This window comes from Oryza sativa, chromosome 11 (assembly GCF_034140825.1).
Source record: "Oryza sativa Japonica Group chromosome 11, ASM3414082v1".
In the NCBI taxonomy this organism is placed as follows: Eukaryota; Viridiplantae; Streptophyta; class Magnoliopsida; order Poales; family Poaceae; genus Oryza; species Oryza sativa.
In genome coordinates, this window is record NC_089045.1 from 10,179,890 (window position 1) to 10,195,825 (window position 15,936).

At 42.1% G+C, this 15,936-nt stretch overlaps 2 protein-coding genes and 1 pseudogene across 2 annotated transcripts; all 3 read left to right on the forward strand.

The window, feature by feature from the left end:
* Positions 1-713: 713 nt before the first annotated feature.
* Positions 714-11,772, forward strand: LOC136354148 (uncharacterized; annotated as a pseudogene).
* A 520-nt stretch (positions 11,773-12,292) lies between these two features.
* On the forward strand, positions 12,293-12,965 carry LOC136353911 (uncharacterized). The gene is made up of 4 exons (XM_066305214.1): positions 12,293-12,370; positions 12,475-12,552; positions 12,631-12,705; positions 12,787-12,965. The coding sequence occupies exons 1-4, from the start codon at positions 12,318-12,320 to the stop codon at positions 12,941-12,943; spliced, it is 363 nt and encodes a 120-aa protein (XP_066161311.1). The 5' UTR covers positions 12,293-12,317; the 3' UTR covers positions 12,944-12,965.
* Positions 12,966-14,061: 1,096 nt separating this feature from the next.
* On the forward strand, positions 14,062-15,834 carry LOC136353919 (protein FAR1-RELATED SEQUENCE 5-like). Its single transcript, XM_066305244.1, has 3 exons — positions 14,062-14,513; positions 14,592-14,879; positions 14,955-15,834. The coding sequence occupies exons 1-3, from the start codon at positions 14,070-14,072 to the stop codon at positions 15,081-15,083; spliced, it is 861 nt and encodes a 286-aa protein (XP_066161341.1). The 5' UTR covers positions 14,062-14,069; the 3' UTR covers positions 15,084-15,834.
* Positions 15,835-15,936: the final 102 nt, after the last annotated feature.

Here is a 15,936-nt window from a genome sequence, read left to right on the forward strand (position 1 = left end):
ATTATATACAAATCGGAAGTGTCTAAAAGGTTAGTAACTTCATCCTCCAATGTATTTTGTTGTTATATTACTTTTGGAGTTATGTTTCACACATTAATTGTCTCCAAAACTTTGTTGTAAGTTGATGAGAGAGAAAATTTGTGTGGGGAAGAAGAATATATAGAAATTTTGTTTGTTTACTTAAAAAAGTTTTATTCTCATAGTTTAAAATATGATGAAAATTAATCTTAAAAAATAGAAAACAAACTAAATTGAAAATTAAGAGAAGTACAACATTAATATTAGTTCAGAACTTCAAAAATTGTTAATAAGAATTGTTTGTTGGATTATTTTATAATTACTAATTGTATGAGTAATTATATGTCATTATTTTTTATGCTTGTCGAAAGAGTTTTTAATTATTTTATCATTATTGTTTGACTGTTATTATTGTACGAAAATTTATTTATGTACGATTTTTTTTTCATTTCATGTAGATGGATCGGCAATGGATGTACGCTGACCGGCGGTTCAAAGAGTTTATCGAGGGCGTGCATTATTTTTTGAGAGTGGCCGAAGCTAACAAGCGTAACGATTTTATTTGTTGTCCATGCAATAAGTGTAAGATCCAGAAAAAGTATTCTGCATCCAGGACTATTCATTTCCACTTGTTTGAGTCGGGGTTCATGCCAAGCTATAATTGTTGGACATCCCACAGTGAGCAAGGGGTTGAAATGGAAGAAGATGAAGCGCAGGACGAGAACATTCCCAACTGGGCTCAGTACGCTAGATTTGAAGGAAATCAAACGGGTGAGGTGGACAGGGATGCTGGCGATAACGACGCTGTGGATGATCTTGGTCAGATGTTGCAGGACGCAAAGGAGGACTGTGAAAGTGAAAAGGAGGCCCATAAATTGGAGCGGATGTTAGAGGACCACAGAACGTCGTTGTACCCAGGTTATGAGCAGGGGCACAAAAAGTTGGATACCACTCTGGAGTTCTTGCAATGGAAGGCAAAAAATGGTGTTAGTGACAAGGCATTTGGCGATTTATTGAAACTCGTCAAGATTATTCTTCCGGAGGGAAACAAATTGCCCGAGACAACGTACGACGCTAAGAAGATAGTCTGCCCTCTAGGACTGGAAGTTCAGAAGATTCACGCATGTCTGAATGATTGTATCCTATATCGCGGTGAGGAGTACAAGAACCTAGAAGCATGCCCTATTTGTAAAGCACTACAATACAAGATTAGACGAGAGGATCCAGGTGAAGTTGACGGGCAGCCAACAAAGAACATAATTTCTGCTAAGGTGATGTGGAATTTCCCTATAATACGACGGCTAAGGCGTTTGTTCAGGAACAAGGGGAATGCTAGAATGATGCGTTGGCACGCTGAAGAACGTCAACAGGACGGGATGCTGAGACACCCCGCCGATGGTTCGCAGTGGCGAAACATCGATAGAAAATTTAAAGATTTTGGAAAGGACGCACGAAACATACGGTTTGGTTTAAGTACGGATGGCATGAATCTTTTTGGAGAGATGAGCAGCGGCCATAGCACTTGGCCCGTTACGATGTGTATCTACAACCTCCCCCCTTGGCTATGCATGAACAGGAAGTACATAATGATGCCAATTATTATTCAAGGCCCCAAGCAACCTGGTAACGACATCGATGTGTACCTAAGACCACTGGTCGAAGATCTTAAACTGTTGTGGAAGAAGGAAGGTGTCCCTGTGTGGGACGAGGACAAACAGGAGGAGTTTAACCTACGAGCGCTGCTGTTCGTAACCATCAACGATTGGCCTGCACTTGGCAACCTATCCGGGCAGTCCAACAATGGGTACAAGGTTTGCACTCACTGTATGGATGAAACAGAAAGTACGTATCTTAAGCACTGTAGGAAGGTTGTGTACATGGGTCATCGTCGATTCCTTGCTGCAAACCATCCAGTACGGAAGAAAGGCAAGCACTTTGAACATAAGGCGGACTACCGTAAGAAGACTAAACATCGCAGCGGGAAAACAGTGTTTGCTATGGTAAAAGATCTTAAAGTAGTGTTTGGAAAGGGGCCTAGCAGAAGCCCTTCAGAATGATGTGGTGCAATGTCTTGTCAGCTTTGAGTTGATATTTCCACCTTCATTTTTCAATATAATGACGCATCTGCTTTGTCACCTTGTCAAAAAGATCGGTATTCTCGGGCCTGTGTACCTACACAACATGTTTCCTTTCGAGAGGTACATGGGCGTTCTGAAAAAGTATGTTCGTAACCGTGCTCGTCCAGAGGCAAGCATCGCCAAGGGGTATGGAACAGAGGAGGTCATTGAATTCTGCGTAGAATTTATTGAAGACCTTCGCCTAATCGGGGTACCTGAATCACACCATGAAGGGAGACTACGGGGAAAGGGGACTCTCGGAAGGAAAGCAATAATGACGGTAGACAACAATTTATTCCGTAAAACCCATTTCACGGCTCTGCAACAATCTTCATTGGTGGCTCCTTACATCGAGGAGCACTTGGGTCTAGTTCGCGCCAGAAACATCGGTAAGTCCGATGCATGGATTACACGGCATCACATTGATACTTTCCCCGCGTGGCTGCGACGACATCTCATGGGTAACGAGACGATTAACCAACAACTGGCCTTCCTGGTGAGGGGACCATCTGGCTCGATCGCGACATTCCAGGGATATGAGATCAATGGGTACACATTCTACACGAGAGCCCAAGACATGAAGAGCACGAACCAGAACAATGCTGTTCGTATCGATGCCATGGGACACGATGGTACAACTGGCACGTATTACGGTGCCATCAAGGACATATGGGAACTTGACTATGGACCTCTCAAGGTCCCTCTGTTCTAGTGCCAATGGGTTAGGTTGACTGGTGGAGGCGTAACGATTGATGACAGTGGGATGACAACGGTAGACAAGGTTGGATACTCGGACGAACCTTTTGTCCTTGCCAATGATGTAACGCAAGTTTTTTACGTGAAGGACATGTCTAGCAAAGGAAAGAAGGGCAAAGGGCCTGACGAGCCGAAGCGCCACGTGGTTCTCCCAGGCAAAAAAAAATCGTCGGAGTAGAGGACAAGACTGACGAGGATTACGATCAGTTTGATGGGCAACCCCCTTTCACGGTGACAATTGATCCTAGCATCCTCCTATCAAATGAAGATACCCCTTACTCACGTAGCGATCACAAGGAAGGATCAATAGTGAGGAGAAAGTACGTGCGGTCAACCGTCACCGCCGATGTATTGCCGTAATTGTTGTGTACACGATGTAAACTATTTTAGATGTATTGAATATCCATATAAATCAATTGTTTTATGGCATATGTTAATTATGTATGATTATTAGAATTTTTAAAAGTTTTAAATCATGCATGTGGTATTTACATATGTTAATTAGAATTTGTAACAATTTTAAATCATGCATATGATAATTATATATGATTATTAGAATTTTTATTAATTTTAAATCGTGCATGTGGTATTTACATATGTTATAGAATTTTTAACAATTTAATATCATGCATATGCTAATTATATATGATTATTAGAATTTTTAACAATTTTAAATCATTCATGTGCTTATTATATATTATCCACTTAATTTAATACAGACAACAATAATTTTTCGAAGGTTTTGTCATTACTTTTTTGACTTTAAATAATTTTAATGAATTATTTACTATTTTAGAAACACATATGTAATGAAATTCAATATCCGGTGCTATTATCTGTAGTCCCGGTTCTTAACCCTAACTGGGTTTAAAAGGAATTTGGAAATAGTGGGAAAATATCTTTAGTCCCGGTTGTTCTCACCAACCGAGACTTTAGTCCCGGTTGGAGAGAACAACCGGGACTAAAGATCTAGGGGTATATATATTCCCGATGCGCCATCGTCTTCTCCACCAACACTTAGAAGATTTTTCTCCGATCTCGGCTTCTCCTTCGCCGCCACAGCCTAGGGCATCCCCGCGCCGACGCCGCCATCGTCTCTCGCCGTCGTCTCGCGGTCATCGTTGTCGCCGCCGCCGCCAACGTCGCCGCCGCCTCTCTCTCTATCTCGATCTCGATCTCTCTCTCCAAACCGCTGCCGCCTTGTTGCCGACGCCGCCGCCGACGACGCGGCCGACCCCGACTCCGCCTCCTGCCGATGCCGACCCCGACTTCGACGCGGCCGCCACCACCGAGGACGTAACGTCCACACGGCCGCCACTGCCGACGACGCTGATCGATGCCACTGCCATGCCGCCGCCCCCGCCTCGCCACGCCGCCGCAACGCCATGCCGCCGCCACACCGCCGCTCCGCTGCCGCCCCGTCATTGCCGAACGTGAACGAAACGTGAATGAAACGTGAACGAACGTGAACGAAACGCGAACGAATGTGAACGACCGTGAACTTAACGAGAACGAACGTGAATGAAACGTGAACGAAACGTGAACGAACGTGAATGAAACGTGAATGAAATGTGAACGAACCATTGAAACGTGAATGAAACGTGAACAAAACGTGAATGAAATGTGAACGAACACCATTGAAACGTGAACGAAACGTGTACAAACGAGATAATTAAACGATTATTAAACTTAGCATATATATATATATATATATATATATATATATATATATATATGATTATATATACTTGAAAACGTGAAATACAATATATGTTCCTTTGCATTTAGACTAATACATTTTTTTGCATGTTGCAGAAAAGACGTCGTCGCCGTGAGTGTTAGACTTAGCATATATGATTATTACAATTTTAATATAAGATTATTACAGTTTTAATATAAGATTATTAGAGGTTTAATATACAAAACTTAATTAGACTTAGCATATATGATTATGTAGGGTTCTACTATACGCACTTAGACTTAGCATATATGATTATTTGAGTTCTAATATACGATGTTAGACTTAACATATATGATTATTTGAGTTCTAATATACGACACTTAAACTTAGCATATATGATTGTTAGAGTTTTAATATAAGATTATTATATTTTTAATATAAGATAATTAGATTTTTAATATAAGATTATTATACTTAGCATATGTGAATGTTAGACTTAGCATATATCATTACTAAAATTTTAATATAAGATTATTAGAGTTTACGTGGAGAGGGATGCGGAGGGGAACGAGGAGAGGAGGCTAGTGGAAGTCAACCCTCCGCTGGACAGAAGAGGGCACGCGGACAATGAGGTGCCGCGAAGAAGTTAGAGGGTCGACACATCACAACAGAAGTGGACGAAGACGGCCGACCTAGTGCCCCGGCAGAAGCAGCCAAGAATTAAGTACGACACAGCGGTTGGGTTGTGTGGGATAACGTGCCTGTCAGTACGGTGTACTGGCGCAGAACATGGGCACGTGGAGATCATGACAGCTTGGTCCCAGATTCGGAGAAAGAGATGATGTGGACAACAATGCTCGAGAGATTCACCCTTCCTACGGGTACAGAGAACATAGTGAAAAGGTGGACTCTAAAGAAAATGGCAGAACAGTTTCAGAGATTCAAGGGAGATCTCTACCAGAAATACATCCTGATGGGGCAGACACCAAACGTCAACACATTCCTGAAGCTAAGGGATCACTAGGACGAGTTCGTTGCTTACAAGACAGGGAAACAAGGGCAGGCGATGATGGACAGAAAAAAAGAAAATGCCGCCAAGAAGAAGTACCATCACCACTTGGGGTCAAGCGGCTATAGCGTCGTGATGCCGAAGTGGGAGGAGATGGAGGCAAGCTTGGTTGAGAGGGGTATCGAACCGGCCACCGCTAAATGGCCGGATCGATCGAAGTTCTGGTACTATGCTCACGGTGGAACGCTTAACCCAGTTGATGGCTCCCTGGTCTTCAGCGATCAGATACACGAGGCTGCCAGTCGACTAACGAACGCAGTGGAAGCCTCTTCTCAGGGCACGTTCCGACCCGACAGAGAGAAGGACGAGCTGTCACTCAACCTGCAGACTCCCGAGCATCCAGGACGAACACGAGGGAAAGGGGTGATTCCTTGGAAGATTGGATTCAAGGAGAACATCCACACGTACAGGAGTCGGATGAGGAGCAAGCGAGATACCGAGGCAAAGATTGCAGATCTTTAGTACAGGGTATCGAGCTACGAGCTCAGCATGCAAGAGGAGGTGGCAAGGAAGGTGGATGAACGCATGGCCGCACATCGGTCTCAGGATCCCTAGCCGTACATTCCTCCTGCAATGGTCAGCCCATCAGGCAATCATAGCAGCTGCGCATCAACGGGGCAGGTAGGATCACAGAGCATGGACGCCATGCAAACTCAGGACGAAACCACCTGCCCCGTTGATGAGATCACTCAGCGGACACCATGTGAGTTGCATATTCCCTTCAAGAACTTATCAATCAAGGTATGCTCATAGTTTTATGATTTTTGACTTGTCCATTCCGCAAGTTGCTGCTTATGTTGATTACTAATAGATAACCTCTCACCACGTGAAGGTGGCATCGGGAATGGCCATCCCAACAGACCCTTCAGGGACTTACCACTACAGGCCAATTCCAGTACGATACTCGAAGGTCGAAGTTGAGTTGGTGGAAGCCGCGTACGAGGACTTCGAGTTGGACTACCCTGGAGGAGACGGTGAGACGCATCTACGAGACACAAGCCACGCCATTATACTATGGCGCAAGCAGTACATCATCCTCCCTGGGCGACAAGCGGCGTCTCGTGCACCATCTCCTCCTCAGGCTCCAGCACCGTCTCTACCTCAGGCTCCTGCACCGACTCCTCATCAGGCTCCTGCACCGACTCTGCCTCAGGCTCCTCCTACTCAAGCTTCTACAGTGACTCCTCAAGCTCCTGCGCCGACTCCTCCTCAAGCTCCTCGTCCGGCACCTTCCAAGTCAAGGTCCCACCAAGCTCCACCGCCTGCCCGCACAAGGGCAACGAAGAAGGCGAAAGTTGACGCCGCCGGAAACAAGCAGCCGGCGTACGATTGCACGCAAGAGGAGCTTGAATCTTATGTGGCAGCAGAAGTCAAGAGGTAATTGAAGCCTCAAATTACAGAAAAGAAGATTCCTATAGACCCTAGTGTCAGAAACTTCTTCAGGGGTATGTCTGCACCTGCCAAGGAGGCCATAAAGCTATCGGACTATGATCGAACACTTAAGAAAGCATATTCTGCAAAGTCCAAACCAGTCCCTCAGCTTGGAGAGCAACCAAACCAGGAGGTCGAGCCATTGGTGACCGGTGAAGAAATTGGAATAAAAGATTTTATTTCTGACACCGGGCTAACTACGGATCAATTTCTACGAGGCGCACCAATCCCAAAGGCGGAAGTGAAATACAAGTACGAACTCGGTAAACCGCTTGTCAAGCCTGAGCAGCTGCAGTCCCTACCGACACAGATATACAAATTCCATCAACCGTACGTGGAAATGAGCGCCACCGGTAGAGAGATGATCGGAGCGAGGATCAGGGACATGGACTTCTTGCAAGGAGAAGATATTCTTTGGATCAATTTCAAGGGTATCTACGAACTATACGAGCTGGACGCCCTCGACGTCTCTATTATGAGTTGTTGGATTTTGTAAGTATCGTTCATTTAGATTTCTTATTACGTTTCCTTTAATTAATTAGGTCCTTGTATATAAGTGCACCATATATAATATATACTTCCTTTTATCGTTGTAGAATGGATATTCAAAGGGCTCGACGGCGGGGGGTTTTCGAACTGGATTCATCGACCCTCGGAAAATAAACGTCGCAATGATCGACAAGTATCCGCAAGCCACAGAGGACAATCTCGTCCATCTCCTGAAAGAGCAGCATTACAAGACGTTCGTACTATTGCCGTACAACACACAGTTAGTTTTTACTTTCTTCCTACCAAATTGCATTCCTGTACGTACATGCTAAGTGTTTCATATGTCATGCATCCGACGCACATTGCAGATTCCACTGGGTCCTTTTACTCTTCGACTTGGAGGCTTGCGTAGTCAATGTATATGACTCAATGGATAAAAAAGAGTCTACGTTTGACCAGGTTTTTGAACATATAGACATGTAATGTCATAAGTTCCAATGTTATTACGAATTTTGATATAATTAATTGCTACTATGAATCATAGCTTTAAACTCCATGTAGGGCTTGGTATCGGTTCTGTCATTTGGTCCGCGGCAATTGGAAAGAAAAACTTAGGCGGAAGTTTAAATTTTATGTGAGTACACATGCTCTAAATTTATATTGAATCTCCAATTCAAATACAAGCGTATATTAATTAGATCTCTCGCCGTTTGTCATGTATATATGAAATCATTGTCATGATTAATATTTGTGATGAACAATTGGCTGTGCAAATGATTTAATCAATGAATTGGTTTGAAAAGATGTGTGGATGTTGGTGTGAGTGCGTGTGACTAATGTGGGTCCGGTTGTGATATCTGTGCCCAGTAACGGTCGTTTTGTCTGATTGTGTGTAGGTGACTTGAGGTCAGCCTTGGTCAATGGTGAGAACCGGGACTATGCTTAGAGAGGAGCAGAGGTCTAGTGTAGTCGGGATACCATGTGAGAATATGACTAGAGTCAGGATTTTTAGAGATCAACTTCGGTCAACGGTGGGGATCGGGACTGGACTCAGGGATGAGTTGAGGTCCAGACGGTCAAGGATACCGGGTGACGAAGTTGGATACGAGATGGCACACGGTGGATAGACACCATGTGGGAGAGATCTTCACAACGGGCTTCATGAGGTGTGCGTGCAAGCGTCGGTTTTCGCGAAGGAGACAGGAAGAAATTGGAATGGAGTATATAGCGCTACAGTACGGCGATGTACTGTAGCATGCATATGTGTGTGTACTGTGGCGAGCAGTATATGCGTGTGCATGTGATGTATGCATGCCGTGCCATGCAAGTGTTGGGAGGCCGAGCAGGTCGAGGCGTCGGCCCACGCGAGACGAGCGTGAGCAGTACGGAGAAGGACATGTGTCGAAGATGGATTCGATCACGAACGTAGATAGAGTCCGACATGGTGACGGCTGGATTTTCCATGGCTGGTGCGGCTGTGGAGAAAAAGGAAATTGAGGGATTAAGTCCTATTGTAAATAGGAGTTCTACACCTACTCTGAGTAGAGGATTTTGAGGTATAAATAGAGCGGGAGAGTGAGGCCTCCTGGTATCGGTTTTAGAGAGACACAAGTTGAGAGAAAGTTAGGGTTTCGAGTTTAGTTCGAGATTTTGGTGAGGAGTGTTGTTGGTGCACTTTGTAAACACTAGTTGATGCAATAAAGTCGAAAAGTTTCAATCTACATCTTCGAGTTTATCATCTACCGGTGTTTCTGGGTCCCGACGGTCTAACCGCAGATGTGCGCATAGTCTGACCAGCGGGATAGCGGCGATCTGACCGCAGGTGTCCGGACGGTCTGACCGGCAAGGCTTCGGCAGTCTGACCGGCGGCAGGTGGGCGGTTCGACCGGCGGCGACTGAACTTCGTCATCGACTTCGTTTGAGGGTAATCTTTAATTCCGCAAAAGATTTTTGGGTTTTTGGTCTTCCCTACCATTCACCCCCCCTCTGGTAGGTTTGTTTGGTCTTGTGCGATCCTACAAGTGGTATCAGAGCCACGTTTTTCTATTTGATCTTTACCGGTCTTTAGATTTGTTGCCATGGCTGACAAGTTTTCAAGCAAACCTCATATTTACAATGGAGTTGATTTTTATTATTGGAAGAAAAAGATGGAGTCTTACATTACATCTCAAGGCTATGATATCTGGATGAAAGTTGCTACAGTTTATGAGATTCCTGATCGTATTGAAACCATTGCCCAGAAAACTGATTTTGAAAATAATTGTAAAGCACGAAATATTCTTCTCAGTGGGATTTCTCGTTCTGATTTTGATCGTGTTTCACATCTTGCAGCTGCTAATGAGATTTGGAAAGCTTTGAATAATTTTCATACTGGATCTACAAACATTAAGGAGTTGCGAAAAGATGTTTTCAAAAAGGACTACATTAAATTTGAGATGAGTTCTGGTGAATCTTTGGATGATTATTTGGGGCGTTTCAATAAAATTTTGAGTGATCTTAGATCTGTTGATGATTCTTATGATGTTAACTATTCTCAATCTGAGATTGCTCGTCACTTTATGAATGGTCTTGATATGACGGTTTGGGATGTTAAAGTGACCTCTATTTAGGAATCTGTTGACATGAACACTTTGACTTTGGATGTTCTTTATACTAAATTGAAAACCTATGAGATGAATATTCTTTCAAAAAGTTCAAAAAGAACAGATTCGAAATCTACTGCTTTGGTGTCTTCTTCTGGACCTTCTTTGGATATTTCTCCTACGGCAGCTCTTTCTATTTTTAATGCCTTGTCCGATGATCAACTGGAGGAAATAAGTGAGGAGGACTTGGTTTGTCTTGCTAACAGAATTTCTCGAGCTGTAAGTAATCTCAGGTCTAGGAAAAGAGGAGGACCACCTCGTTGCTTTCATTGTGGAGGACTTGGTCATCTTCGAGCTCGTTGTCCCAAGCTTGGAAGGAATCCAAAGGAAGAACCTCAAGATGATTCCAAGAACACTAAGAACACCAAGTAGAACAAGAAGCAATTCAAGAACATGAAGATGAAGAAGTTCTACCAGAAGGCACTTGATGAGGCATTTGCAGCTGTTCAAGAATCAAGTGATGCTGATTTTAAAAGTGATGAAGATGATGACAAAGGCAAGAACGTTGTTGGAGTTTGTTTCATGGCTAGAAGCGTTGAAGAGTATTCTGACGATGACAATGAGGTAATTCCTACTCCTAGTGTTGAATATCTTCAAGAAGTGATTGCTAGACTTGGTTACAAAATTTCTAAGTTTGAGAAAAAGATAAGTCAACATGAAGTTACTATTGAGTCTCTTAATGCTGAAAATAGTAGAATAAGATCTCTTATTTCTGATGATGATGAATGCAAATCTTGTGAGGTTTTATTTGCTGAAATTAAGTCAATTAGAGATGTTTATTCCAAGAAGCTTGATGTTGAATCTAAGAAAACTCGGAAATTTGAATCTTGTCTTGCACTTAGCTTTGCCATGAACACTAGATTGGTTGATGAATTGTTTTTGACTAAGAGAGCTTTAAATAAATGTCAAGTTGCTTTGTTTGCTAGCTCGATGTTTAATTTGATTAGCTCTAAGAGGATTAAGCAATATAGTACCAAACCTTGTTTGACATGTGTTGCTAATGAGATGAAGTTAAAAGATGCTTTGGGTCGTGTTAAGTACATGGAAGAAATTGTCAAATAAGATGAGGTGCTTTCTTGCTCAACTTGTAGAAAACAAAAAGGTCTTTTGGATGCTTGCAAAAATTGTGCTACTCTTACTCAAGAGGTTTCTTACTTGAAAAGTTCTTTGCAAAGATTTTCTGATGGTAAAAAGAACCTCAACATGATTCTTGATCAATCTAAGGTCCTACAGTATATATAGTGTGCAAAGCAAGACCAGGGAACTAACTTGTGTGGCTACTACGTGTGCGAGTATTGCCACTGCCTTGCAGACCAAATCATCACCACAAGAGAGCTCGGTGTACGTACAAATAAATTCAAAATTTCGTTACGTACATATAGATTTGTTGTTTACTAATTAATTTCATACATTCATAGGTTATTCGCATGAGGGATAACTCATACACAAGGAATTTATCGCGGCGGTTCAAGAACAACTCATGGGATTCATCAACGAACAAGTCCTTGATCCTGAGGTGAATTCTACTACGACGGAAATACAATTCATAGGTCGCTAGCTAGGACATAATGAATTGTAATTAATACATGTCTATTTTTCTATATGTACACATTTACTTTAGTGTAAATATATATTTTGGTCATATGTATGCACATAAAATGTTAAGTGCTTTAATATATACATATGCATTTGCATACATATATGTATAAATACATATATATTATGCATGTATATGTATTGAAAAACATATATAAATATAATATATATATATATATATATATATAGGATGACTCTTATATACACCCGGGTGTACATACTCCCTCCCCTCATACCATTGATTAACTTTGAGATCTGTACCTGTTAACGGGTTGGCAGTGCAGAGTCACGCAGAGTCACGCAGTATGTACCCATTAGCCGAACGATGCGTGGTATTAATTTGAAAAGTGATTAATTACCGATAATGCATAACTAACCACCTGAAGAATAGGTCAGTGCAGCTAGTGGGTGGTGAGGAACGGTATCTGCATCGTCAAAGTCACGTACTGCTTCATTAGGATTTTGGTTTGCTCCGTCCTGGTCGAGTATAAGCCACCGCGCGGAGCTGGTGATTTTGGATGGATGACGTTGTGAAGAACCACACCGATTTCAATTGTACCACAGGGTCTAGGTATGTTATACTGATTTGATGATTGATTTTTCAGTATGTGCCGTTGGGTTTTTTTCATTTGATTTATGGGTGTGAACAAGAATGATTCTGGATCATTGATTCAGTCAAATTATTATGGATGAATGCAACCCTTCCTTCGGCATACCTGATGGCGATTCAATCCCACATGGTGTCCAGACAAGGTGAGATCAAGATACCATATTTTCTGAATTGTAGAAATAATCGGCCGATACTGATGCATATTGAGTTGTGTTCTGCAGTCCTGTAGCCATGGAGGAGGACATGTCATTGACAGTTGGCTCGCATGATTCAGGTCATGGAACTCCGGTGACAAGGTATCTTTCTTGGCATAGTTATCAGTTGATCATATACTTTGGAATTGAGTGGTATAAAATCATTTTCTGTCTCTATTACAGAAGTGTGCTCCCTTCACTAGATTGGACTGAAGGAAACCCAGCTGAAAAAGATGGGGCAGGGATACCGATGGAAAGGTTTGGATCTCATGTTGATTTCTTTTCGCTTTATTTGATTTTAATGGCATGTTGTTGGTTGTATGTTCTGAAGACTGAATGAATACAATCTTTTCAGAATGGTAGTAGATAATGTTGACAGCAGTGCTGCCATTCCTCTGGAGTATGCTGATGCTAATATTCTTGCTCCCGCATTGGGGCAAAGATTTAAGACTGAGAGAGATGCCTTTAATTTTTATAATGTTTATGCTGTTAGTAAAGGATTTGGGATCCGTCTGAATAAAGAGCGCCTTAATGTTAATAAGCAGAGAACAATGCGGCAGATTTGTTGTTCACACCAGGTACCAACATTTATGACAGTATGTTTGTTGTGGCAATGAACTGATAGTTTTTTGTGATGGAGTATGTGTTAATTTGTAATTGATCCCTGTAGGGGAAGAACACAAATACCAAAGAACCTTCTGTTCGAATTGGATGCCCAGCAATGATCAAGATAAATAGGTTGAAAGGTGCAGGAAGCTGGACAGTAACTAAGGTCGTCGCTGCACACAACCATCCAATGAAAAAGAGTATAGGGGTTACAAAGAATTATCATTCACACAATCGAATAGATGAGGGGACTCGGGGTATTATTGAAGAGATGGTGGACAATAGCATGAGTCTGACAAATATGTATGGTTTGTTGTCTAGCATGCATGGCGGAGCTTCCATGGTTCCATTCATGAGAAAAGCTATGGATAGGCTAGCGTATGCAATTAGGCGGGATGAGTGCAGCGACGACATGCAAAAAAACACTAAATGTCCTGAAGGATTTGCAAAAAAGGAGTAAGAATTTCTTTTATAGTATACAGCTCGATGAGGCTTGCCGTGTGAAGAACATATTCTGGTCTCATGCTGTGTCTAGATTGAATTATGAGCATTTTGGTGATGTCATTACATTTGATACTACGTACAAGACAAATAGGTATAATATGCCATTTGCACCATTTGTTGGGGTAAACAATCACTTTCAGAGTACCTTCTTTGGGTGTGCCCTGCTGAGAGAAGAGACCAAAGAATCGTTTGCATGGTTGTTCGAGACATTCAAAGACTGCATGAATGGGAAGGAACCTATTGGAATTTTAACAGGTATGCGCGTATTTGGTCGTTTTCAGAGTTCGATAGGATTTCAAAGTTTACTATGCTTATTGTAAGTATTTGACCTTTTTATTGCAGACAACTGTCCTTCAATGGCAGCTGCCATTCGAAAGGTATTTCCCAACACAATCCATCGTGTGTGCAAGTGGCACGTTCTGAAGAAAGCAAAAGAATTTATGGGGAACATCTACTCGAAGCGTCGATCATTCAAGAAAGCATTTCACAAGGTTCTCACGCAGACACTGACAGAGGATGAGTTTGAAGCTGCTTGGCACAAACTGATTAGTGATTACCAACTGGAAAACAATGTATATTTGCGTCACATTTGGGACATAAGGCGCAAATGGGCGTTTGTATATTTTGCCCATAGGTTCTTTGCTGGGATGACTACTACGCAAAGAAGTGAGTCTGCAAACCATGTGTTCAAAATGTTTGTGAAACCCTCTAGTTCTATGAACGGGTTTGTTAAGAGGTATGACCGGTTTTTCAATGAGAAACTGCAAAAGGACGACTCAGAGGAATTCCAAACTAGTAACGTAAGTATCCATTTTGACATTTTTGTTGTTCTTATTTAATTGATTATTATAATCATCTTTTGGTGTCACTCGGTGCAGGACAAGGTTGAAATTAAAACAAGCTCACCGATAGAGATTCATGCTTCCCAAGTATATACTAGAGCTGTTTTTCAGTTGTTCTCTGAGGAGTTAACTGATAGTTTATCATACATGGTGAAACCTGGGGAGGACGAAAGCACAGTGCAAGTTGTACGAATGTGCACAGAAGAGTCTAGCTCATTCCTTCGGAAGGAATATCAGGTGTACTATGATGTGGAAAGAGAGGAATTTTCATGCGTTTGCAAGATGTTTGAGCATAAGGGGATACTGTGCAGCCACGTTTTAAGGGTATATGTTTCTTCATTTGCAACTTCTATTGAAGTATTCTTGATTATTTTGTAATTCATTGTTTTGTCCTGTTAGGTGCTTGTTCAGTATGGGTTGTCAAAAATTCCAGATAGGTACATATTGAAAAGATGGACGAAGAATGCACGGGATTCTGTTCCACCTCATCTACATGGATACAAAGATGATGTCGATGCTTCACAATAGAGGAGTTATAGACATGTAATGCTGAATAAAAAGTCTGTGGAGGTGGCTAGTGTTGCAAACAAAGATGTGCAGACATTTAAGATGGCAATGACAGTCATCAATCAACTTTTGGAAGACATGAAAAGTCGGTTATCTTTAGATGACGATGACAATAGTGGAGCAGCCCCAAAGCGAGCAACTATACAAATATCAAGGCCAACGGTATTATCCGAAGATGGAAATGAAGATGTTGGCGCTGCTGACGTCGACAGTGCGTATGATATGTCGAGTGAGGAAGAGAGTGGAGATAATACTGGTGATGTACTTCCACCCGTGAGAAAGCGAAGCAGAGGAAGGCCAAAAGTGAATAGGTATAAATCTAGCGGTGAGGCTGCCAGCATGAAAAGAAGAAAAGAAGTAAGGAGTGAAAAGAGTAAAGCAGCAAATGAGGGTGATTCCGTTGAAGAAGAAAACCAAGACAATGATCATGCGGATGAAATGCCTTTTCCTCGTAGGTTTTGCCACACATGCCACCAAGCAGGACATAATTCAAGAACCTGCGGCCGGACGTCTACGTACAAGAGAAAATTTTAGTATATGGTTCATTGTAGTTTTGTATAGCCCCTTCTGAATGTTTAAAGTGGTTTTGCTTTAAGTTGTTTCCAGTTAAGTTGAGAGATGTTTGCGTTTGCTTTCTGTGAGCAATTTATTATGATTATGGAAGTGGTGGATTGGTCAGTTTTTACTATATTAAGTAAATTTTGCTTCAATTTTTTACAATTGGATATTTTTGGTGGTTGTATCTTCAGTGGAAACAAATGGATGTGTGTTAACAGGAATCTATATCATTTACATGATGGTATTTTCTCTTTAA